The sequence below is a fragment of the Molothrus aeneus genome, chromosome 6, assembly GCF_037042795.1.
Source record: "Molothrus aeneus isolate 106 chromosome 6, BPBGC_Maene_1.0, whole genome shotgun sequence".
NCBI classification, from domain to species: domain Eukaryota; kingdom Metazoa; phylum Chordata; class Aves; order Passeriformes; family Icteridae; genus Molothrus; species Molothrus aeneus.
Genome location: NC_089651.1, coordinates 22854614 through 22878084, shown reverse-complemented (window position 1 = coordinate 22878084; position 23471 = coordinate 22854614). Strand labels below are relative to the sequence as shown.

Below are 23471 nucleotides of genomic sequence, written 5' to 3'. Positions count from 1 at the left end.
GCTGCGTGAGTTGTCATGAATAAGATGTGAAGCATCAAAGAAAAAAAAAAAGTTAAGAAAAATCTATGCAAAACCTGAGCTACAGAAGGATCAAAACACCTGAATTTCTAAACAATTCTCTGTACATAGTTAATTTGTTTTCCTGATCCATGGGCATCAACTATATTCCAAAACAGAATGACAAACTCCCAGTAGAATCAGTAGAAGTGGGTATTTTTGGAATATTTTGCTGACTATTTTCACTCTGGCTGAGAGATATAGTGACCAGAATTATAATCACCTTCTGGCCACTAGATTCTCCTTGTGAAGTACCCAGAAAAGGGCAGTACATGTCATGAGAAACACATCAAATGATGGCATTTATTATCCTCTTCCCCAAGCTGGGCATTCTGAGAAATAAGGCAAAAATAAATGAATCAGAGAAAGATAATCACTCCATCACCTCAAGAGAAAACTGGGACGGACATCTAGCTCTTCAAGTCTATTCATGCAGGTTCTTCTGTGCTCAGCAGCCCACAGCCTGACACCAGTGTGGTAAGCACTATGACTAATATCTAGCATATGTTGTTTGCTTTCTCATTTTCTCCAGAGGAAGCAGCATATGCACTAGTGCATCTTGTTTGGTAGGATTTTCTGCTCTCTTTTTAAACAGAGGTGCTGCTCTGCATTTATCCTGCAGAAGCAGCTCCAAAAGGTTCAGACCCTGTGCTTTGAGGTGGTGAGGCATGGGACACTGCTTAATTCTTTCCTGTGTTTGTTCTGCAGCCTCTGAAGGATAAGAAAGTTTTGCCTGACTTATACAGAGGCTTTACTGTGACTACAGAGTTATCGTGCAGTGCTATCATAACACAGCTTCTCAGGCCAGCAGCTTTTGGCAGTCACTATCTTTGCCTTAAGACAAAAAAATGCAACCTCTTGAGCATATCAGCAAGCCAACCCCGAGAAATATTGCTAGAGAGATGATCAAACACTTGGATGCACTTTTTGTGAGTTAGCTAGCAAGGCCGGCCCCTTCTGCTGACGTCTTTCCTCTCTATCACACATCAGACTTTTCCCAGTGGAGCTGGAGAACAGGCTTCAATGAAAACTGCCTGTTTGCAGCTATATGGAGATTGCAGGCACCACAATTACTATTTCCTCTCCCTGACCTGGAGCAGCAACTCCATCAGCAGGATAGAAAGGTAGCCTTGTTGCCTAGCAAAGGTGGGATGATTTATCTGCGTGTCTAGATTGGTCCCTTTGCTGCAAAGAGAATTGCTTTCAGACTTCCAAGGAGAATGAAGCCAGGCTAGAATTCGGAGTGGATGTGGGAGAGCTGCTCTCCTAGGGAGTAGAAAGAGCCACAGGGTCTCTGTGCTTTCTGTTCCTGTGCAGCACAGGACAATGGTTTTGTCTGCTCCAGTTATAGCCCTGGGGGCTACCTTAGGGACTGCAACTAGCATCCTTGCCCTCTGCGGCCTCACCTGCTTCTGCAAATGCAAGCAACCTGGGAAAGGACTCTCAGAAAAGGACCAAGAGGATGAGACGGAAAATACTAAGCCCAGTGTGCTTCAGCCAGTCCAGCAAGTAAGAAACAGTCTCTAATTTACTCTGTGATTTTTCTTTAAAGGCAGAGGGTGGGAGTGCAACTTCCCTGTTAGGCTACTCAGCATGTGATTTATGCTGCCTGTTTATCTGCTTACTGTGTTTGGGATATAACAACATGCCAGTGGGAGGAGGAGTGAGGGAAAAACAGAGATGAGCTGGGTACCAGAGAATTACCGGAGCAGGAGACAGCTGCCACGGAGCCAGAGAGAAAGCTGCTAATGGCAGAAACAGGGAATGAGGACTGGAAATGCTGCTTAGTTAAGATAGATCAAAGAGAAATAATTTCCTAAGAAGAGAAGACTGGACTGTACCAAGTGGCACGCAGCATTGTGAAGAGGAAATGGATGGCTCCTGCTGAGATCTCGTATAGCAGCTATTTAATTCTATTCACAATATCTCATAGTTCCTGCAGGATAGTTCCCTGTCAACAGCTGGTTTCTCGTGAAAACCTTCCCTCCTCCTCCTTCTGCCCTTCTAATTGAGGGGATTAATTATGTGTGAAGTTAAAACAACGCATTGAAATCATAATAAAAAGCAAATGAGAATCTAGATTGTGATAACTGGACAGTCTCATCACATTGTGAATTTCTTTTTCACTTATCGTAAAAGCAATGTGGAGTATGGATAATGTCAGGCATCCTTGTGTGCTCTTTCATTTTTGTTAGAATCCAAACAGCCTGATTGACTCCTGAGCCCAGGGCAAGAGGGAGCTAGGGGAATTATAGAAAGCTTTTAATATACTTATTAATGGGAATCTCTTCTTCAAAGGGAAGCGTTTGATGATTTCCTCAGTTGAATGTGGTCTTAGGATAAGCTATAGCACTGGTCAGTCTCTGAAAGTATTACCTGTTGGCTGTTGCTCCTGATATTTGTTTGTGCCTGTGTCCTTTTCACTCTCACCTAGCCATTCAATGAAGTGTTGTGCCATAGTAGCCCATTCCAAAGGCCTGTGCTCCATTGTACAATAGTCTTTGTTTGCCTTTTAATTATTTGAGCTGACTGTTATTTTTGGATTCTTAAAGAGTGTAGCTGGAGTCCTAATTGAACTCCTCTGTAATGTTTGTAATTAAATATTCAGTGTTTCTCTGGCTTCCACTCTTACCCTCTAAGCAGAAAAGAACCTTGGCATCCTCATGTTCTTGTTGCAGTTTATGCTGAGGAAAGACGACCAAATCTATAAACAGTATTGTAAGAACTGGTGCAGATACAGAGAACGGCATTAGCAGACCTTGTGGTTGCTGGAGGTGGGAGGAGAGGTGTGAGAGGATGGCTCCATTGACCATGGATTAACTTCTGCATGGAGTTTAGGACAAGAGATTACTGCTAATTCTGAGCTTCCCTCCATGAGCATAGTGAATAACTCCTAGTACCTGTTTGCATTTTCCTAGGATTAATTTCATCTGCTTTTCTGTTTGATAGCTTAGTCATGTCCCTTTCATGCTCCTTTCTTATCTTTTCTACCCCATACAGGGGATTTGCTAACACCTGTATATAAGAATGTATAATGATGCAGAAGTTTTTCCAAGTTTACTGTTAATGTGAATAAAAAATGTGTAACTTTGACAGCCACATCACTTTCCAAAGCAATTTTTCTAGCTGTTGTCTGCAGCAACACAACCCACAGAAAACTTTACCATCAGGCTCTTTCTATGAGAGTTTGATGTAATCTCCAAGCCCAGAAATATCTCAAATCCTCCTTATAACTCCATCCGTGGACTGGGCTTTTTTTCTTTTACACAGCTTTCTTGGAAAACATCTTGGGAAAGTGTTAATCCATCCTGGATCTTGTCCACAGGAGTGCTATCCTGTTTGCAGGACTGAAGTAAGCACTGTGTCTCCATATTGTTCAGTTAAGCCTCCAGTACTCAGCAGCTATTCAGTTACAGTCCTCAAAATATGTCTACATTCATAAGTTTTGCCGTGACTTAATCCAGTATTTGACCAACAGGGGATAGAATTATTCAATCTGCCCTAAATGTATCATTATTACCTGAGTGATTGCATTCTTTCAGCATTGTAGACTTTTTAATTTGAAGTATTATTTCCAATGTTACTGGCTTTATGGTTTTTTTTAAAGAATCTGGACATATTATAGCAGCCGAGTGAACATTCTGTCACAGAAAGTGCAAAATGTTCTTAGTTTGCATATTCCATATGTTTAGCAATTCTTTCCAATTAAAATAATTTTCTTGCCAGGAACATGAATTCTCCTATGCTGTCACTGAATCAGAATCAGTCTCTATACCTCCAAGAAATGAATCTCAATTTGAGTTCTGAGCTTCTGAAATTTTATTATCTCTATGTTTATAAATTGTTCTGTGGGGACTTTTTTTTCTGACTACATTAGTACACAGTATATCCTAGTCAGTGTTGGACACATTTAATTATTGAAACCTGTCAGGACCACTGATTCTGATAAACACAGATGACAAAAGAAAGATGTAGCAAGTCTGCATTTTATTCAGTTGGCATGTCTCCCATGACAGTGATGCTTGTATTTGCTATAGACAGAAGCTCCCCATGGACATGCCCTGCATACATGAGAAGTTCGAACACAAACATACATCTGCAAAACAATGAGAAACTGCTGAAAATTTGCAAAGTCTCAGTAAAGCCTGCAGAATGAAGATTCCTAAACACATCCAACAATGGCAACAGTCTGGTGCTTTGAGTGACACTGGGCAGGGACACAGAAGGATCATTTGCAGCATCCTTGCTCCTTTTGGTTTACTTGCTTTCATGCATTTTTGCAGAACTCTCTGAACTCCTCTGCTGTGTCTTTATTTAAGACACAACTGCTGAGTTGCAAAGGAAACTTCCATAGGACACTGCTATGTAACTGGATTAGCACACAGCACTTGGGAAAAGAGCTGGCAGCAACATAATAAACAGAGGCAGATGCAGTAGGAAGAGGGGGTGGGCTAGTCCCACTGTGCTTGCATATGTCTCTGTCTGTAATTCTGCAGAGCAGACAGACAAGAGGAATATTTAGACCCAACAGAGTTCTTAGATGCTGTGTGCTGACAGATTTACCTGGCAAGGTATTTAGCAAGAGGAAGACTGTACTAACAATATCTCAAATTTGTGTTTTTCATCCCAAAGGATTTGGAGGTGTTTTGTGTGCTGGCAGCACAGAGCAAGACAGGCAGGAGGCTCCAGTGTGTGGCCAGTGAGTGGTAGGACAGCAGCTCCAGGAGAGGCTGACCGCTACTGTGTGTGTGCTGGCTGTAATGCCTCTGCACAACAAAAACAACCTGCCTTTTCTAGCTGCTGTCAGTGATTCCCCATGTATTCTGCTTGGTTGGTTTGCTTTAATTTTAGAAGAATGGAAAACTGCATTTAAAGTTTGGATGAGTAACTTCACATTTCCTAGGTATTTTAGGACTGATGAGGCTCACATCTCTACAAGAGGGTTCTCACTTACAGCCCCACACTGTGTAATTTACATAATAGCTAAACTCAACTGAATGCTAGGTGAAGATGGCACACAATGACGTCTTTCTTTCTCAGCCCACTTCTCTTTCAAAGCCCTTAAAATTAGACAAGACAAGATCCTATGTTGCACAGTAGACTTCCTAAACACTGGTGTACTGGCTGCCTTGAGAAGATGGAGTCACTGTCCTAATTAGTTCCCTACCACTGCCAAGCGTATGCAACCAGGATCTCCACAAGCAGAATATGACTAGGCTAACATGCAAGACAGCCCTCTTTCTTCAGCTCTGTTTCTTGAGAGGGAGGTGTGCTTCCTCTGGACATACAAGCTGGGACAAGGAAATCCCAACACAGACAAGAGATTCAGGGCACCATCTACATTCATTATTAATAGAAAACAATAAGACTAATTAAAAACTTTAATTACAGTTATGATCCTTTTCTGTCTTGCCCTCAATCTTGACCAAAAATAGGTTAGCAGGCAGTAGGTTGGAGATAATCCCACTGCACAGTAATCAACCAAAAATGGCTATTTTACTTGTGGTTTTTGTCTTCCATGTTTTGGAAACATTAATAAAATCTCTTGCAAGGGTTGGGGTCATTTGCTAGTCAGCTTTTGTTCTTCCCCATTGATGAATCCAAATATAAATGAATCATGAATGATTTCAATTGTAAGAAGACGGGATAATTTCTTGGGACATAAGCAGAAGAGAACTGTTCTATTCCACTAAAATATTTTTTTTCTGTTTTGGGAGAACAGTAATGCCTTTTCTGCCAGCCTTTGCTTGGACTACCCAAGCATCTTGCAGGTTCTTCTGCTCATCCCATGTTCATGATTCAGCAGGGAATTGAAGTGTTAAGAACAAAATCAGACATAAATCCAAATTTCAGTCCTGGTATAATAAAGGGGAAATGTGTGTCGGATGGTCAGATGGAGCTCTGGTCCACAGAACCAAGAGGCTGAGATGACGACTGAATCGACTTCTCTTGGTTTGCCAGTCCAGGGCTCATTTGTTCAACCAGCTCTCCTTAGTCTTATTGCATCATGCTCATACTTGCTCCACGTTTGATTTACATCTTTGCACTCTTAATGCTTACTATATACTCATATAAAATATTCTAGATTCTGGGAGATGTCTGTAGCCTCTTGCTCTTGGATTTGACTTCAAACATCAAAGTAAAATTTGCTGTATCTTAATCAAAGCAAAATTAACTTTGTGTTTAATTTCTTTACTAAAATGAAAGTATTAACTTATGAAAATATTAACTGGTACCAGAACAGAGGAAAAATCAAATGATAAGAACATATCTTTTTCTTATAGTAATCAAATATCTGTAGAGGAATAAATCTGAAAAGAAACAACCAAGTACAAGGTTTCTGTGTTGACAAGAAAGTCTCCAGATATACAGGCAGTGGTTTCTACAAGCCAAGAAAAAATTGATGGTAGGAACGACCAGGGGCCCTGCTTTTTTCCTGTCTCAGTTCATCTAACGTTAAGAGAATTGGAGGAGTTAATGTAATTTGTACAAAGTAATAAACAAAGTTTTAATTTTCAGTTCAACATTAAGAAAACTGCAGAGCCAGTCCAGCCTCGAGCACTTCTGAAGTTTCCCAACATTTATGGCCCCAAACCAGAAGTAACTTCACCTGAAATTGTTAACTACACGCAGTACTCTCTGAAGACAACAGAAGAACCAGCTCCTGGGAAACATACTGCTTTGGATGAGAATAGGATGAAGATACAAGTCAATGAAGAGCTGTTTGTTCTCCCTCAAAACGGTAGGAGCTTTTGGTCTTCAAACTAACAATTGCTTTAGTGGGCGTGGATCTGTAATACTTCTAAGCATAATGTGATTGTTGTCAGATAAATAAATGTGGAATTTATCGGATGCTTTTCACTTTCTTATCATGAGCATTCTGAGTTTTGCTTTCAACCCATTTGTTTAGTAGAAGGTAGTAATGGAGCTCATAAGGATATTCTGATAACAAAGCTGTAGCTGTAACTTTTTGCAATTTTTTTTTATACCTAAACATTTTTTGTTTTAAAAAATCTGTCTCCCTGGTAGCAGACATTTTGTAGAAAAGCCTATTTAGTGTAGTTGTGCCGAGAGCAGTAGCCAGAGTTTGTGTGAAATATCTGGCCAAAATTCGGCAGAGTATCTCCTCCAGGTCAAATCCTAGCTGTCCAACAACTGTCCTTGTCAGGGACAGTGGAGCTCAAAGCTTCTAATTTTCTCTCCTCCTTTATTGCCATGGGTTGGTAAGATGTTCTTGGCTTATTGCAATGTGCAGTGAAACTGAAGGCTGACACCTCAAAGGTTTTTGCCAAACACAATTCCTGTTTCCCAGCCAGCCCAAAGGATAACACTCCCAATCCTGAAACATAAGATTTCTAGGGCCTGAGAGAAAATGCAATCTTAATTATATGCATCTGGCAACATGTTCAGATTTCTTCCATACTGATTTTTAATTTCACAGCCATATTTTAACAGGATAATTTACTCTTATGGTTACCACTTTAATAAAATCTTCCTGCAGATTTGCCAGAGAGACAATGCCATCTGCCCTTATTTTTACTGAGTATTCTTTTTAGTTATTTTTAATTTTTTGAGATTATGTTTTTGCCCTTCTGGAAGGACAACTCCTACCCTTAACCCTCCAACCTGAGGCTTGTGAGTACAGAAAGGAAAGTACCATGGGAAGCAGATGCATTGGAGGAAGAGACTGTCTGAGCCACATCCTTAGGTGTCAGGGAAAAGATTATAAGGGTGGAAAGGATGAAAGATGATGGCTGCATTTAGGCTAAAACCTTATATAAGTGTTGGTGTAAGAGCCTCTCTGCGCTGCTAATGGCACAAGCAAGTTTCCTTCCTGCTCTGCCTGATTATATAGCTCAAGTGTTGCTAAAATTAAACAAGAAATGTTGCATTCTCCTTTTGATGCCACAGTGAACTGGTCTGAACTGTGGCTGAGATTTTTAGGAGGAAGTGTGCTGGTCCCACTATTGTTTTCTGTGTGAGTTGGAACTGACCTTGCAGATAACAGCTTTGGATGACAAAAATATCTGGCTTTTCTTTTAGTCTTACAACTTGCTTTATTTCAGTATGAAATACATACTCAGCTCTAAAATCATGCATGGAGAAACTGCCTTATGGATTCCAAAGTTCATTGCCTTTAACCTGGTCAGGTGCAATGGAAATCGATGTCTTTTGCATGACAAAGACTTCATTGTTAAAATTAAAAGAAAAACAAAACAAAATGTTTAGAGAGGTCTGACCTAATGCAGAGTTGCACAGCAGTTCAAGAGCAGACTCACAGTCTCATTGCAGAGAATGTAAGATTTAATTTAATAATGCCAGTTAACAGAATATAAAACAATATAACAAGTAATGAGTGTCGTTCAGACACCTTGGCCTAGTCATAAGGTAAAAGAGCAAGTGTGTGAACCATCATAGAGGATAAGGTGGTGGAGAGCAGAAGTCTTGTCCAAATGCTGTAGAAAGAGCTGAAAGTGCAAGAAAACAGAACAAAAAGGGTTCATGATGATGGATTGAGAAGGAAAATAAATTATAGTCCTGCATACAAAGTGCAGAAAGAGTGTGACATTTTGAAAAGTCAAGTCAAGAGAAAGTGGATTTGCTGTCTTGGGAAGGGGAAGAGCTGCTTGCTAAAGGGTTTATTTCAGTTCCAGGTGTGGTGAAGGACGTGTGTGTCACGGAGCCCCTGAGGCCCGAGCGGGCAGGTGGCGGGCAGCAGGCCCCCGAGCTGCACTACTCCCTGCTCTACGAGCCGCAGCGCGCACAGCTGCGCGTGGCCCTCCTCCAAGGTAAGGGCCATGGCTTCGGCCTGAACGGGGCAACACACACGGTGACTACACTTAGAGACACTTAGAGACACTTCCCCTCCTGTCTGAAGGCCAACAGGTGCCTCAGGACCACTGGAGTTTTCACTAGTGCTGGGCTTGCAGAACAGGAATAGCTGTCAATGTCACTGCTTGAAGAGAGGGCGTAGCTTGGGAACAGTTGTTTGCACAGCTTTGTCAGGAGCCAGGATGGGCTCCTCCAGTCCAAGACATGGTACAAAGCAACCTCTTCTTTTTATTTTTTCCTCTCCTCTGGGGGCAAGAGGAATGGGGTTACTATCTCCTTCCTCTCCATACCTTTCATTCTTCAACCTGATCCACTCCCTACTGCCCTTTCCTCAAGTCAAGTCAAAGCCTGAGCTGGAGATACCAGACTTATTTTAAATCCCTCTGGCAGCGGCCTGGTCAGGCAGCCAGGCTCTGTGCCTCTCTCTGACAACTGCAACAGCTTCTCCACTCGGGGCTGGAGCATCATCAGTTCCTCTGGGAGAGTAAAATAAGCTGACTGAATAATTCATGCACAGTGTAGATCTCTGTGGAAACCTAATCAAATCACACCCTCTAAGGCGAGAATTGAAAGGGTGCTGAATGGCAGCCACTGCTGCAGGCCTCCTGCCACCAGCAAGCCCACAGCTGCCCTTCAGGATGGACACCCACCACCCACACTGGCTGGCTGCCACCCTGGCTGCCCCCTGTGCACAGGACGTGCTTGCCAGTGCTGCTCCCCTGAGAAGCCAGGAGAGCCCTGTGACCCACAGGTCCTGGCAGCTCAGGAGCAGCTGTCTTTGGACTGTCTGCAGCAAGGACAACAGTTTTTCCCTCAAAGCTGTGATATTCAATGACCCCATGGAGGAGGGTGTGTTCCTCTTGCTGCTGGAGAAGGCTGTGCAGCTCTGTTGCTGCAACTGAAGAGGAGTGAGAAATGCCATTCTACTCTAGACTTTTCAAAATAAAGGGGATATAAAATTAGGGATGAATGTCTCTTGATGCAGGTCTTTTGGGCTGTGGGGTGGCTTCTGATGGATTCATTTACTAGAGGTTGAACCAGCAGAATGCAATAACCCTTTGACATTGGCCTGGAGGGATGGATGTGTGCCAAGGGAAGCTCTATCCCATCTCTGATATCTGTGACCGACCGTCCTGCTTTTAAAGTCATTGTAAGAAACTTTTTTTGTGTGCCAAGGTAAAAGTAAATGAGAACTGCCAACCCGTTTCATGCTGCCTTGTTTCAGTGCTGTTCTGCATCTTTCAATAGAACGTGTTTCCTTGAACTCAGCTGTTGCTCTCCCAAACACTGGCAGCATCCTTCTGCACTGGCACTAGGACAGGGACATTGTGCAGCCTGAGGAAAACACCACAGCTTGGACTCACAGTTTAATCTGCCCCCATGCAGGCAGGAACAGGGGTCAATGTCTATGCAGCTGTTTTATTTTATGGCTGTCACGAAACAAGCAATTTAACCACAGATATTTCAGGGCTGTCTTTTGTGAGAGGTCCTTACTATCCATCTTTTCCAGCTATGCATGACGGAATGAGCGGGGACCAAGACACTGGCTGCCATTGCTACATACTGGGCACCCTGGAGAGCAAGTCTGGCATTGCTGAGGCCCAGACAGAGCTGAAGAAGAAGGTACTTCACACCCTTTGGGAGGAGGTGCTGCAATTCTCATTAACAGAGGAGGAGATGCCAGGAGGAACACTGACTCTCACCCTGAGGAACTGTGACAAGTTCTCCAGGCACAGCATTGTGGGGGAACTGAAACTGAACCTTGCTGAAATGGAGGAATCCTTTGGGAAGGCCCAGTGGGAAAGGCTAAAGAGCCCAGAGAAGGTATGGACTCCATCTGTCGGTAGTTCAGAAACCCTAATGATTAAGAGTTTGGACAAGAGAAACCCTTTTCCTAGAGACCTGCATGCGGGTGGGTGGCTTTATTTGTTTGGAGCAGGTTTAGAGGGGTGATGTGTGACTGCAGAGATCACTCAGCACAGCTCTGTGCTGGTCTGTAGCTCATCATATCAGAAGCCCTTCTGTCTAATGCTCCCAGCTGTTAATGTGTCACAACTCCCTCAACTCCTCCCCAAGTACATGACAATCTGACATTGGCATTTGTAATGCTATGTCTAGAAAAAGGTGTGTGAGCTTCTGAGAATTATTGATACAGGACCAGAGTGGCAAGAGCTGAAGTATCAGAGTGCCTTCAGAGCCCAATGGAGGGACTCTGCAAAGCTGGGTGTGGTAGGGCACTCGGTGGCACCCCAGGGAGCCTTAATCTAGGAGTGAAATTCATTGTTGGGACTGGAATGCTGGATTGAAGGACACTTACCGGAATCAATCCAGTGCTATTTGTTCTGGGAGATATCAAAATATCATTCACTGTATTCTGTCAGTTTCCTTAAACATCAAAACCTTCCTTTCCCTTATCCACATTTTGCCAGTTGCACAGACAGGAAAAAATGGAGGGAAGAATTCCAACAGTTCTTGAAGTGGGTACAGGGGATGCTTCATGTGCACATTATAATTTCTTGCACATTTCCTCGGGAGCCTTTTCCCTGCCATGAGCTAGGTTGCTCTTCTAGCAGCAGCAATTCACTTGACATGGCAGCAGGATGCTGCTACTGCTGCTGCTCACTCATCACAACAAGTGGTACCTCTTGCAGTCTGCTGTGGTATGGCTGAGCAATGCAAAACAACACCAGCACCACCACTAAGCACAATGAAACAAATTATTGCCTGTCACCATCACGGGTGAGTGCTCTCCACTGTGAGCTGGCCACAGAGTACACTGTTAGCATTTCTGATTTCCAATAGGGCTGATTTATCTGATAACCACTTGAATATTAACAGGACCATCCACTCTAAAAAAACATCTGTCAGGGACAGAGGCAGCAGAAACAAACGGGTGGTCTGAATGAGTTTAATAAACTTCAAGCACAAGACTCAGTATTTGTCTAATAGCTGTAACCCTCCCCCTCTCCCGCCATACTGAAGTATTTGCTTTTTTAGCAATACACAAGGAACAGCCTGTTCACAGCAATAAGTTGTTACTCCAGTGCACCTGATGGAGTCCTGGTATACAGGGAATTCTGCCTTGGTCCAGCTTCACAACCACACACAGAAACAGTGCAGCATTCATTTCTTCTCCAGGCTGACAGCACAAGGTTAACACCAGCAGTACTGCTGAACAGTGCCCCAGTTTGAGCTGAGAATGTGCAGTGAAAGCTGAATTTGCGTCATCTGGGACCTGAGAGAGCCAACCATTGCACAGATAGCTTATGTATACAGATCCTGAATCATTCATTGAGAACCAGAGAGGGAGGGAGGAAGAGCTGATCAAAAAAGAGGAGCTATTTTTGACAGCATTCATCCAGGAACAAAGTTACTGAGCTTTGTCAAAAGTGTGACATTTCCTTGAAATGCCAGGAAGGGCAGAAATTATGTTCTTACCTTCCCAGTAATTCTCCCACAGACAAGGGAAGGAGCCCAGAGTGGAGCTTACAGCTAACCAGGTAATGCAATTAGCATTCAGGAATTCATTGAGTCCTGTGAGCAATGCAAAGAGTAGATACTGTAGACTGATATCCTTATCTTGTCTTCCTTCCCTCCCACTGCTTTGCTAATGACAGTAATGATAGTGGCTTGATGATAGTGTGTCCTTGCATAGCAACTTCCCTTTTGTGATTTCGTGGTGCCCTGCACGTAAATCATTGATGACCCCTTGTTGCTTTTTATTCATTTTGTATAGAAAGAAAGACTGAAGCTCTGATGGTTGTATGAATTTGTAGGATTTCAGCACAAAATGTAGGTTATGGATTTAATAGGAAAAAAGAAACAAAGAACACAAAGCCGAGAAGGGGAAGGGAAAGTACCTCTGGTTTGGTCTGTCCAAGCAAAACTCCAGCAGAGACCAGCCATTCCAGGTTTTGTTTTCATGTGGATACAGGCTGGCCAAAAACTTGATCAGCACACTAGGAGCTAGAAAGTCATAGGTGCAAGATGTGATCCGAGTACAATGCGTGTGTTTGTGTGTGTGCGCACGTCTACAGAGCCCCACCCCCTCCCAATCTCCACTGCATCTATCTGTGCCTGCAGCTACAGGAACCAAATTCTAGCCAAGAGCTACAGAATGGAACCTGCTGAGATGTAGTGGGGGTAAATAAAAAAAAGCAGCTTATGACAAGCCTAAACGCTGGGTTTGCATTGAGGTGGTGTTTGGGTTTGTCACTGAGTGTACAATTCTTTTGTAGTGGGCATACAGGCATTTGAAACTGCTTTTTTTAATGTGTGGGCTTTTCTAAGTTCCACTTCAGTTTAAGACAGGATTCATATAAGTGAAATGCATACAAGCCCTTCATTGCTACCTGAGTGCATGAAAAACATATTTACTTGAGCTGACTTGGAATTGAATTTCAGGCTTCCTTGCTAATGCCCTTCCACCTGACTTGTGCAGGACAAATTAGTCATTTGAACCAGACAGTGATGACAGCCATGTTTTCTGGAGAGTCAATCAACTCATGGAGAGCATACAGGGTCCTGTCCTTGCCTGTTTCGAGAAACTGGTTGAAAACTTAATTTGAAATATTTATGGCTCACTTAGTAGCGACACTGCAGAGCACAGAAATAGCCTGGAGAGAAGGGCTGTCTATCCTCGAGGATGTAGAACACACTAAGGAGCCCAGAATGAGTCTGTTGAATTGGCATTGGCTTTCTGGGACTCTTCTGGGTCATTAACCTCACACTAAACCAGATTTCTGTCACAAGCTCCCACTCACTGAGAGAATAACTACTCCCTTTTTGTTCCTTGCCATGGGCTGTCAGCTCTGCACACAATGGTGTGGGATTTTTCTCCTTCCCTGCTGGCTCCTGAGAAGGAAATGGCATTACTTTCTTATAGGAGAGCAGCAGTGGTGTGACTGTGTCCCTAGGCTTTCTCCCCAAGGGCTGCTTATCCAGGGCAAATGGAAGTAAGGGGAAAGGGAAAGGGAAAGGGAAAGGGAAAGGGAAAGGGAAAGGGAAAGGGAAAGGGAAAGGGAAAGGGAAAGGGAAAGAGAGTCTACCACAGGGGAAGCAGGGAGAGCTGCTCACAGTCCTGATAGAAGGCAGGTGGGAAGGAAGAGTGTGGGAATTCATAAAATCAGAGGGTTTTGGGAAAGCTGCAAAAGGCAGGCCTCAGAGACAGTAGAACTGTGATTAGAGCTAAGCAGTAGCCATGAGATAGGTCAGCAGAAAAATTATGTAAAACATAGAAAAGTAAGGACAAATAGAACAATGGGCTTTGTATTAATGCTTGTCTAGAATAACTCCCTAAGCTACAGAAAAGTTTATCTAGCAAGATATTAGGAAGTTTTAAGCTTAATAATGGAGCTCTGTGCATTGTGTTTTAAGGCTTACAAGCCAGTATTGTATTTGAAATAAGCAAGCATTGTTTTAACTGAAGGTACGTGTGCTTATAGTGGTTGGGTAGAAATACTGTCAAAGTGCTTTTGCTTTGTGTGATTGGTCAAAAAACTTTTAAAGTAAGTTGTAGCATTAAGTTCTTGGTCTGCTGCCTGGGATGTGAGCTGATGGGATCTTTCCATTGTCATAACCATGTAATGAGACTGATGCTGAAAAATAAAACAGCTCAAGGCACGTTCCTAGCAGTTCTGTCCTGTTCATGATTTGTACTGTGCCCAGCTTGTGGAGGATTTCAGCTGGGCTAGGTTTTTTCTCATACCAAATAGGGTGTCAGGGAAGGTGTAGTCCAGCTCCAGGTCAGACATAAATACAGGGCAGTTAGGTGGTCTCTCAAAATAGTCAAAATTCCTGACTATTTGCACTGTATACAAGCCCCAGATCTTCTTCTGATTAAATATTGCACTAAAAGTTGATGTCAGGAAGCAGTTACTTTCCGGTGCCATAAGGATTCAGTAACTCACATTAGGGGAGCCTTATGAGCCTCAGGCATCTTTGCCAGGTTTATTCTTATCCAGGGTGACTGGAAAGATCTCCTGTACAGAGAGAAAACTTGGTTGGTCCATGACCTTCCACCCATCAGTTGCTTTCCTAATGTTCTGGCCAAGATTATATAAAAATTAACCCTTTCTGTATCTCCATTTCCAGGAGCCATCCACGGGCCATGGGGAAGTTCTGCTCTCTATTAGCTACTTGCCAGCAGCTAATCGCCTGCTGGTGGTGATTATTAAGGCTAAAAACCTCCATTCCAAGCAGCTGAAAGATCTCCTCGGAAGTGGTGAGTGTTATAGCAAGGAAACAGATACTGTTGGTTCTGCTATTATGTAAATCTAGAAAGAAAGTGGGAAGGGTGAAGTCTGGCAGGAAAAAAAAAAGTCTGGCTTAGAAAGCCAAAGAGATCTGAATAATTTCTAAAAAGTGAAAACCAAATGCCCTCTGGCCAATATTTCAACTGTGCTGTCTCAGTTTGATGTCACCACTATAAATTCTCTTGCATTTTTTTGATTTTTGGGTGCAGATTCAGGCATCACAATATAAAAAAAAATGTTAAGATATTAGAGAGTGTCCAAAGGAGGGCCATAAGGATGGTGAAGGGCCTGGAGTGGAAGCCTTATGAAGAGTGGCTGAGATCACTTGCTCTGTTCAGTCTGGAGAAGAGGGAGGGAAGCCCCTCTTCATGGTCTTCAACATCCTCACAAGGGGAAGTGAAAGGGCAGGCACTGATCTCGTCTTTCATGGACAGGGACAGGACCTGAGGACACAGCATGAAGTCTCCCTAAGTCAAGGGAGACTTAGGTTGGTCACAGCACCATCCTGATTGAGTTCAAAAAGCATTTGGACAACACTTTTGGGCACATGGCATAGTTTTTGGAGTGTTCTGTGGAGAGCCAGGAGTTGAACTCCATGATCCTGATGGGTCCCTGCCAACTCAGCCTCTTCTAGTCTAATTAGTCTATTTGTTGCATGCCCATTAACACGATGTCTCTCTCCCCTCCTTATACAGACGTTTCTGTCAAGGTGACACTGAGGCATCAGTCACTGAAGTTGAAGAAGAAGCAGACCAAACGTGCAAAACACAAGATCAACCCTGTGTGGAACGAGATGATCATGTTTGAGGTGCCTCATGAGCTCTTGCGTGCTTCCAGCGTGGAGCTGGAAATGCTGAGCCAGGATGGAGCTGGCCAGAGCCATGTGCTTGGCAAGTGCAGTCTGGGCTTACACGTCACAGGCACAGAGAGAAGCCACTGGGAAGAAATGCTGAGGAACCCCAGGAAACAGATAGCCATGTGGCACCAGCTCCACATGTAGACTCATCATGATTACTGACAACAAGATTCCCACCAGGCCTCAGAGCCTGGGGGAATAAGCTGGATTTCATCTTCCACCTTCACCTCCATGAAATTGCTCAGCACAGCACTCTTACTACACCACCCTTCTCTGATCTTCCTGACCATTCTAGCCCAGGAAACTGTCTGGAAAATGTATGTAAAGGGCAGTCTCTCACCTAATCAAGTGGTTGTCTCAAACAACGGGTTGGCTGCCTGGATGATTTGAATTCATTTTATTTACCTGACCACTGTCTCTTCTGAGACGTCGCTGTTTCTGTAGAGGAGCAGAGGGAAGGAAAGAAGAGCAAAGTTATCATGGAAATGTAAGCCCTTCATTGGCATCTAGTGCTGTCACCCAAGTCCCTTGATGAGTGTTGGCTCCATAATCACACACAACTGTTTTATTAATCACTGCTTTTCATAATGCTCCACAAGCCTGAGAAATGAAGATCAGAGAACTGACTGTCATGGCAGGCACAAAGAATGAGTATGAAAAAGACAGTGAAGCCAAAGTGCAGTAAATGGATACCTAGAAAAATACACAGAATGAAGGGAGAGAACAGAAGAAGAAGAAAGGGGGAGACAGTCAACACCCTCATCCTGTGTAGCCTTTGAAGCAAACACTGCCGAGCAAGAAGTCAAATACCTTCCTTTACTTTTGTTTCCTGGAGAGTTTAATACCTTGTATTTAAGATTCATGAAAACTGCTGAAAATATGAATGTTTCAGGATCCTTTATCAGAATACCTGCAGCATTTATCTTTCTATGATGTCATCCAGGAAGATCCTAAATATGGACAAAAAGCTACTGTTGATGTTACCTCCTAAAACTTGGACCAAATGTTTACTGCCACATTTTCTGTTTGGGTTTATCCCAAATTTCAAATATGCTATTTATATTCCAGGCAACATCTAAAATTAGGCAAAAGAAGTGGGATCATTACATACCTTAGCAGCTGATAGATGGTTTTGGTTTGACAGTTAACTATTGCACTCAAATCCTCATACCAGCATTACTCAAGGACAACCCTTATTAACTGCCATGTATTTCATCACTTCCAGACAGAAGGAAATCACCAACCAGACAGACTCTCCAGGGCTTGTTTTTTGTGTGCACTTTCAAGATTTGATGTGGCTTAAATGTTACTTATGACTGTCCTTTTTTTTGTGTTTCTAGATGGACTGAAAGTCTGGCATTGGCAGTGATAATGTCATGACCCTATAAGCACACTGCTTGTCTTACTACTTTTTTTCAAGTAGTAGACACAACTTTAAGGGATTTCCATGGGGACAAGGCATCCAAAAATCTGGAAACAGAACCATATAATTCGTAGCCCTGAAAATCTCAGAGAGCTTCATATTTGCAGGGTCAGATTGCTCCTTGTTTAAATCAAAATATTAAGCTAACCTTTAAGTAGTAAAATATTAAGCTAACCTTTAAGTAGATACTACTTTAAGTAGTATCCATCCTATTCTGATGGTGCAGTCTAACAAGTCTAGCAGCTTGTCAAGGGAAGGCTACCATCCTGTTGGCAAAGAGAAAACAACAGAACCAGTGTCTGAAAACTGGCTGAAGACCAGGCACAGTGGGTTATGAACTGGGAAATGAAGTTCAGCTGGAAGTCAGTAATTAGTGGTGACTGGGGCTGGTCGAGAGACTGACAGAGTTTACCACCTTCATAAATGACCTAGACAATGGTGCAGAGCATGGCCTTGGCAGGTTTGTACGTGATGCAAAACTTGGAGTAGTGATTGATACACAAGGCAGTTGTGCTGACATTCAGAGGGATGCTGAGAGAAATGCTGGAGAAATGCTGGGCTAACAGGAACCTCCTGAAATTCAACAAGGAGAAGTGGCACCTGAGGAAGAACAACCTTGCAGTGCGGGGGTGAAGGCTGACAATCTGTAAAGGAGCTTTCCAGAAAAGGACCTGGGTGTCCTGGTGGACACTGACTTGAACATGAGCCAGCATTGTGGTCTTGCAGCAGAGAAGGACAACAGCGCCTTGTGCTGGATTAAGCAATGCCAGCAGGTCAAAGGAGGGTGAGCACCACTGAGGGCTCTTCTGGAATGCTGTGTCTGTTGCTGGACTCCCCAGGGCAAGAAAGATACAGACATTCTGGGAAGAGTGCAGCAAATGGCCATGAAGATGTTTAAGAGACTGGAGCATATTCTATAAGAGAAGAGTCTGAGAGAGCTGGAACTGTTTAGATCAATGTGTACAGATACCTGACCTTGGAGACGACAAAAGAAGATGGAGAGAGATTCTTTTCACTGGTGTCCAGTGACAGCACAAGAGTCAAGGTGACAAGTTGCAATGTAGGTAATTCCATTTGAACACATGAAAAATAGCAAGAATAAACCCACTTTTTTACTGTGAGTATAATCAAATACTGGAACAAGAAGAGGTTGTTGGGGGTCCCCATGCTCGGAGACAGTGAAAATTTGATGAGATACAGCGTGAACAACCTGCTCTAGTTTATCCCACTTTGAGCAGGGGTGAGTTTGGACTATACGATCTCCAAAGGCCCTTTATATCCTCAGCAATGCCATGATTCTGTGAAGAAACTGACAAGGTTGATGCACACTGAAAACTGTTGTCTTTACACTACTATTTCTTTTGTGAGTGGTGTAGCCAGGAGTTACAGGATCATTTTGAAGAGAGCAATAAAATCTTCTTTGAGCAACCAAACAGACTGAAAAGCTAAGTATGCCCATGAATCTTGCACCCAATATTTTAATCTCTGATATTAATCTGTTGGCTAGAGGGCATGCAAATGAAAAGAAAATTGGTTTCTTGTTTTGCTTTTCTTGTATAGGGTTTTGTTTACTAACAAAAAGCTGTAGGATACTGTGAGTAAACTGGACACAGGGGTCTAGTTGATAGTGAATTCTTAATGCTTACTATGATCCTGATTTGCCTGTAGATGTACCTATAGGTATGGAGTAATCATTTCCATATAAGTGCAGAAATTATTGGAATGTTGGCCTAATTCACATATAGGTTCCAGGCAGCACTGTGATTTTTTGAGGGCTAATGGTAAGAAGGATAACTTCACATAATGATGCTATTTGGCTGGCAATGGAAAGCCTAAAGGGCCAAATATTTGCCTTGCTGCCAACTCCTCTAGTTCTGCATTCTGCTTGTTTCACTGAGCCTTTTATAACATCTTGATGACTGATTGTAAACAGCATTATCTGCCTGTGCCCTGGTGATTCTGGCACACCCTGTAATAGATATCAATCAGTCCTATGGCATTTAAAAGAATAGCTCCTCAGAATCTGACTAGCTGTGGTAAAACAATGTCCTCTTTTACAGCAGACAAATACTGTGTATACACACTACTTAACCACGAATCTGTCTTAGGAGCCAAGTGGTGCCATCAGTGTTAATGAACGGCATTGTTTCCTCCTTTGCTGCAGTGGGATTTAATGGGAAAGAGAGAAGGAGTGAAAATGCATACATCTGCCCCGGATGGATCATTCTTATTGTCTGGCATTTTAGCCTGCAAAGAATGTTCCTAGCCATCAGCACAGCCCGAACAAAGGCTGCCAGGAGTCGCTGGGAAGAGGCGGCCGCTCGCCGGGGGCTGACAGCGGGCACGTAACGGGATGAGGAATGCTGTGTACGTGTGGTACCCGAGGGGCAGGGGCGCCCAGCCCGGCCTTTTGAACTCTCCTAACAGGGGCTGTGTGTCACCCATCGCATTCCAGCGTCTGCCCGGGCCCTGTCCTCATCCCTCCGAACAGCCTGAGCAGCAGTACCTGGCTGTCCCTGAGCCTCAGCACCCCAAGGGCCGAGGTGCTGAACTGTCCCAGCGGACAAATGGCTGGGAATGGTTGTGGTAGCTGACAAAGTCATGAAGATAAATCCGAAGTATTTGGAAATGCCATTGTATCAAGCAGCTTCAGCAACTTGAGCTGTCAAAGTATCGCTGAAGTGCGATAAGGACAGAGCCAAACAGACCCTCTGTTTTCAGCTCCTGAAGCTGAAAATGCAGGAGCATCAGCAAGCACCACTGTGTATTAAATTAAAGGATGCTGCTTATAAATTGTGTCATAAGAGAAGAAGCAAAAAAAAAACAGTTATGGCAATTAATGTTCCTAAGACATATGTGTGACCAAAAGCAGCCACAAGAGTCTCCAGTGGCTAGTTAGTGGCTGGACTGATTGTTTTGCCTATTAGAAGCATTAACATGAAGAAGCTGGAAGCCAAGAGACTGTAGGGAATAGGGAAGGAGAGAAAAAAAAAAACCCAAACAAAAAACCATGGTGCGAGGCAGTCTACCTGGTCAGAATGAATGATCCTTCTCACTAAAGGTCAGAATTGCGAGTTTAAGGACGGGGATTCACAGTCCCTCATCCAGTGACAAAGCACAGACAACCAGATTACTGTAAAAAAGCCTGAGAAATGCAGCTCCCAGTATATTACCCAGCTTTGCCTGGGAAAGGTGGCCTCCTGAGGTGGCCTCTGCTCAGAGGAGAGGGCTAAGAGGCCAGAGGAAATGACTTGTGACTACTTTGAGTTCCTTTGTTAAAATATAGATTGTAGCCATCTGTTGCTTTGCTTCAACCTGCCTTCAGAGCTAGATCTTCCTCCCCAAAAATGATCTAGTTTGATTTTAAGCAATTTGTCCTACAATAGAAGGATTAATAAGCACAAATCATCAATAATAACTAAAATATCTGGGATGTTTTAGACTCATTACTACCCTCAGCACCCTTCCCCAGTTTTAAGGGGAGTGGTTACAGCTGATGCCCTGTAAGGGTAATATTTTTTCAGTGCAAGGTTTTCCCCTCAGTTGTTGTCCCAAATATCCTTGCATGCTAATAAGAAACATGTTTGCTTTGCAAGGAGGTAATACATCAGAAAGTAATGGAAAATTCCTTTCAGCAGGACTGGGAAAATTTTCAGGCTCAATTATTCTCCCAGGTAGAGATGTGCTTTCAATACGTTGAACGGCTGTATCTTGTATTTTGCTAGCATCTGTCTTCAGTATTATCTGGCAGTAGCATTCAAAACCAATCTTTTTTTCCCCCCAAAATGAAGTAGGTTGTCATTTGGGCCCTAGAATTACAGCCCAAGGTTTGCCCAAATTTTCCTAATGTCTAAGATGAGTTGACTACAATGAGATTTAATAAGAACTGGAAGCTAAAGTGGCTTGGACCATGCTTCTTGAACTCTTATGAAGGTCAGTTTGAAGTCTGATCGAATTAAGGGACAGAGCTTTGACAACATTTTTATGTGTTTCAGAATTTAACTAGGTATTAAAATGTATTTGGTTAATTTGTTGAAAGATAAGCATGATGAGTAAATAGTAACACTCAACACATCATATTATTTCTTCTGTTTTCAATATGCACAAGAAAAGTAGCAAAGTGAAATAGTGATTTGTAGCCTTCCAGCATGAGGGGGCTTTTCTGCTTACTTGGTCCTTTGGTGTCCCAGTGTGTTTATTGTACACGGCCAGATATTGTTTGTCAAGACTTTATATTGTTCTCACAATCTAATGCACAAAATCAGAGCATGATGCTCAGCCTTTGTGTCTAATATTACAGCACAACATGTAAAACACTGCAAGTAAATAATTCCAAGCTGTACCAGTGCTGTGTCTGCATTTTTTACTCTACAGTAAGTCCCCTCTGCTTGCAGCTCATGTCAGAGGCACAGAGTGCCAGCATGAGTCAACAGAAGATGCTCTGAAGGGTGTCATCAAAGGATGGGTGTACGAAGAGAAGAGGAGGAGTCAGCAATAGAGTCCTGTCCTGGGCAAGCACAAGAAATCTATTGGCCTTTTCAGCAAGGTGGCAGCTAAACAAAGCTCTAAAGGAGCTACAAGGAGATTAGAGAATGGGATCTGGGAACCAGTTTCTTCCCAGATACTGGCTCCATCTCTGAAACAAAACTAAGAAGTGAATTTAGAGGGGTTTTTTTAATTATTATTTTGTTTTTTGCCAGTCTCAGTACTTTCAAGTTGGTGTTGATGATACTCTGTAAACCATGCATTCATTAGGAGGAAAACATGCTTGGCTGACCTAATACCATCACCAGAATTAGCTGGTTCCTAACAAGACACACAGATCAAAACCTGCACATAAAAGTAAAAGAAAAGAGATTTTTGGAGCAGGAGCAGGAAGTATTTACCTCACTGACAGTTTGGGGGCACTCTCACCCATCACAGTCAGCGTTAAAGCACAAGGAGAGAAAACAAAGCCAGTCTGCAGAGCCCCAGGCTGTTGCTAGCTTTGCGAAGAGGGGTGCCTGTTATCTGCACAGCGAGGCAGATGGCACTGAAGAATTTTCTGTGGAGACGAAGGAAAAAGCTGTATTTTTGCTGCACAGTGAGCTGAACACGGGTGGTGCATCTGCCAGGGACAATCCTTCCCACCTGGAGGATTTGCACAAGGTTACTCAGTAATTCCCAGCTCAGCATATTGAAAAGCAGCAATAACTGCCACAGAACCATTCTTCTCTTAACCCTGCTGTTCATTGTCACTTCAGATTTATTAGAAGCTTTTTTTCCCCCTACAGTATTTAAAAATTAAACTGGGATTGTCCTGTAATCCTGTGTCTGCCAAGAGAGAGTAGCACCTAATCCAGCAGCTATATCACAGTATTGCCAGTGCTAGCCCTGAAGGTCTGCAGCCAGCTCTTCCCTTCCCTGAAACCTTAGTGATCACTGAATGTGGAATGAACCCAGTGAGGACAGGGCTCCAAGATGCCCCTGAGAAAACAGGTCACACCTAAATTGAACACACTACCCAGTTCTCCAGACAGCTCTCCTGGACACCAACAAAGTGCAGTGGTGGCCTGGAGTGCAGCTCTGCCACTCCTGACACTCTGCTGCACATGGCTCCCCATCCCAGCCCTGCACCTCTGCGAGGCACTCCCCCCACTGTGTACCTCCAGAGGTACCACCAGTGTCCCCAGAAACAGGGTGCCTGGCAGCCATGCAGACAGCACACTTCTTCTTCTCCTTGATCAAAACAACTTCAAATAGAGGACTTCAGAGAATCAAAAAGTCTAGCTAGCACATATGCTGTGCTGTGGGAGCCTTTGATTATCCAGCAGATATTTTTAGAGCCCTTTGTAAATGAGCTGTGGCTCCATTTGTGTGGCGTATGGCGACAGCTCTGCCAGAAACAGCCTCTGGTCCCCTGTGCCACTGCAGAGCTGGACCTGGCACTGCCCAGATATCTGCCCTCTGATTTAAACATCTTGGGGGCCACCTGTTTAAACCCACCCATGTGCTCGGCTGCCTGCGCTTTTCCTTCTGCATCAGGAAAGTAAGATAGGGAAGATGGACC

General features: G+C 43.4%; 1 protein-coding gene across 3 annotated transcripts; it reads left to right on the top strand.

The window, feature by feature from the left end:
• Positions 1-1070: 1070 nt before the first annotated feature.
• SYT13 (synaptotagmin 13) lies at positions 1071-21764 on the top strand. 3 transcript variants are annotated; one of them, XR_010783778.1, is made up of 7 exons: positions 1071-1566; positions 6577-6799; positions 8706-8846; positions 10400-10713; positions 14983-15112; positions 15839-18482; positions 19587-21764. XR_010783778.1 is itself a non-coding variant. In XM_066551532.1 (6 exons), exons 1-6 carry the CDS (start codon positions 1384-1386, stop codon positions 16141-16143), a joined length of 1290 nt encoding a protein of 429 aa, XP_066407629.1. In that variant the 5' UTR covers positions 1071-1383; the 3' UTR covers positions 16144-21764. The 3 variants fall into 3 exon arrangements, 2 of the variants coding, with proteins under 2 accessions (XP_066407629.1, XP_066407628.1); XM_066551532.1 differs by having other exon boundaries at positions 8712-8846; positions 15839-21764; XM_066551531.1 differs by having other exon boundaries at positions 15839-21764.
• Positions 21765-23471: the final 1707 nt, after the last annotated feature.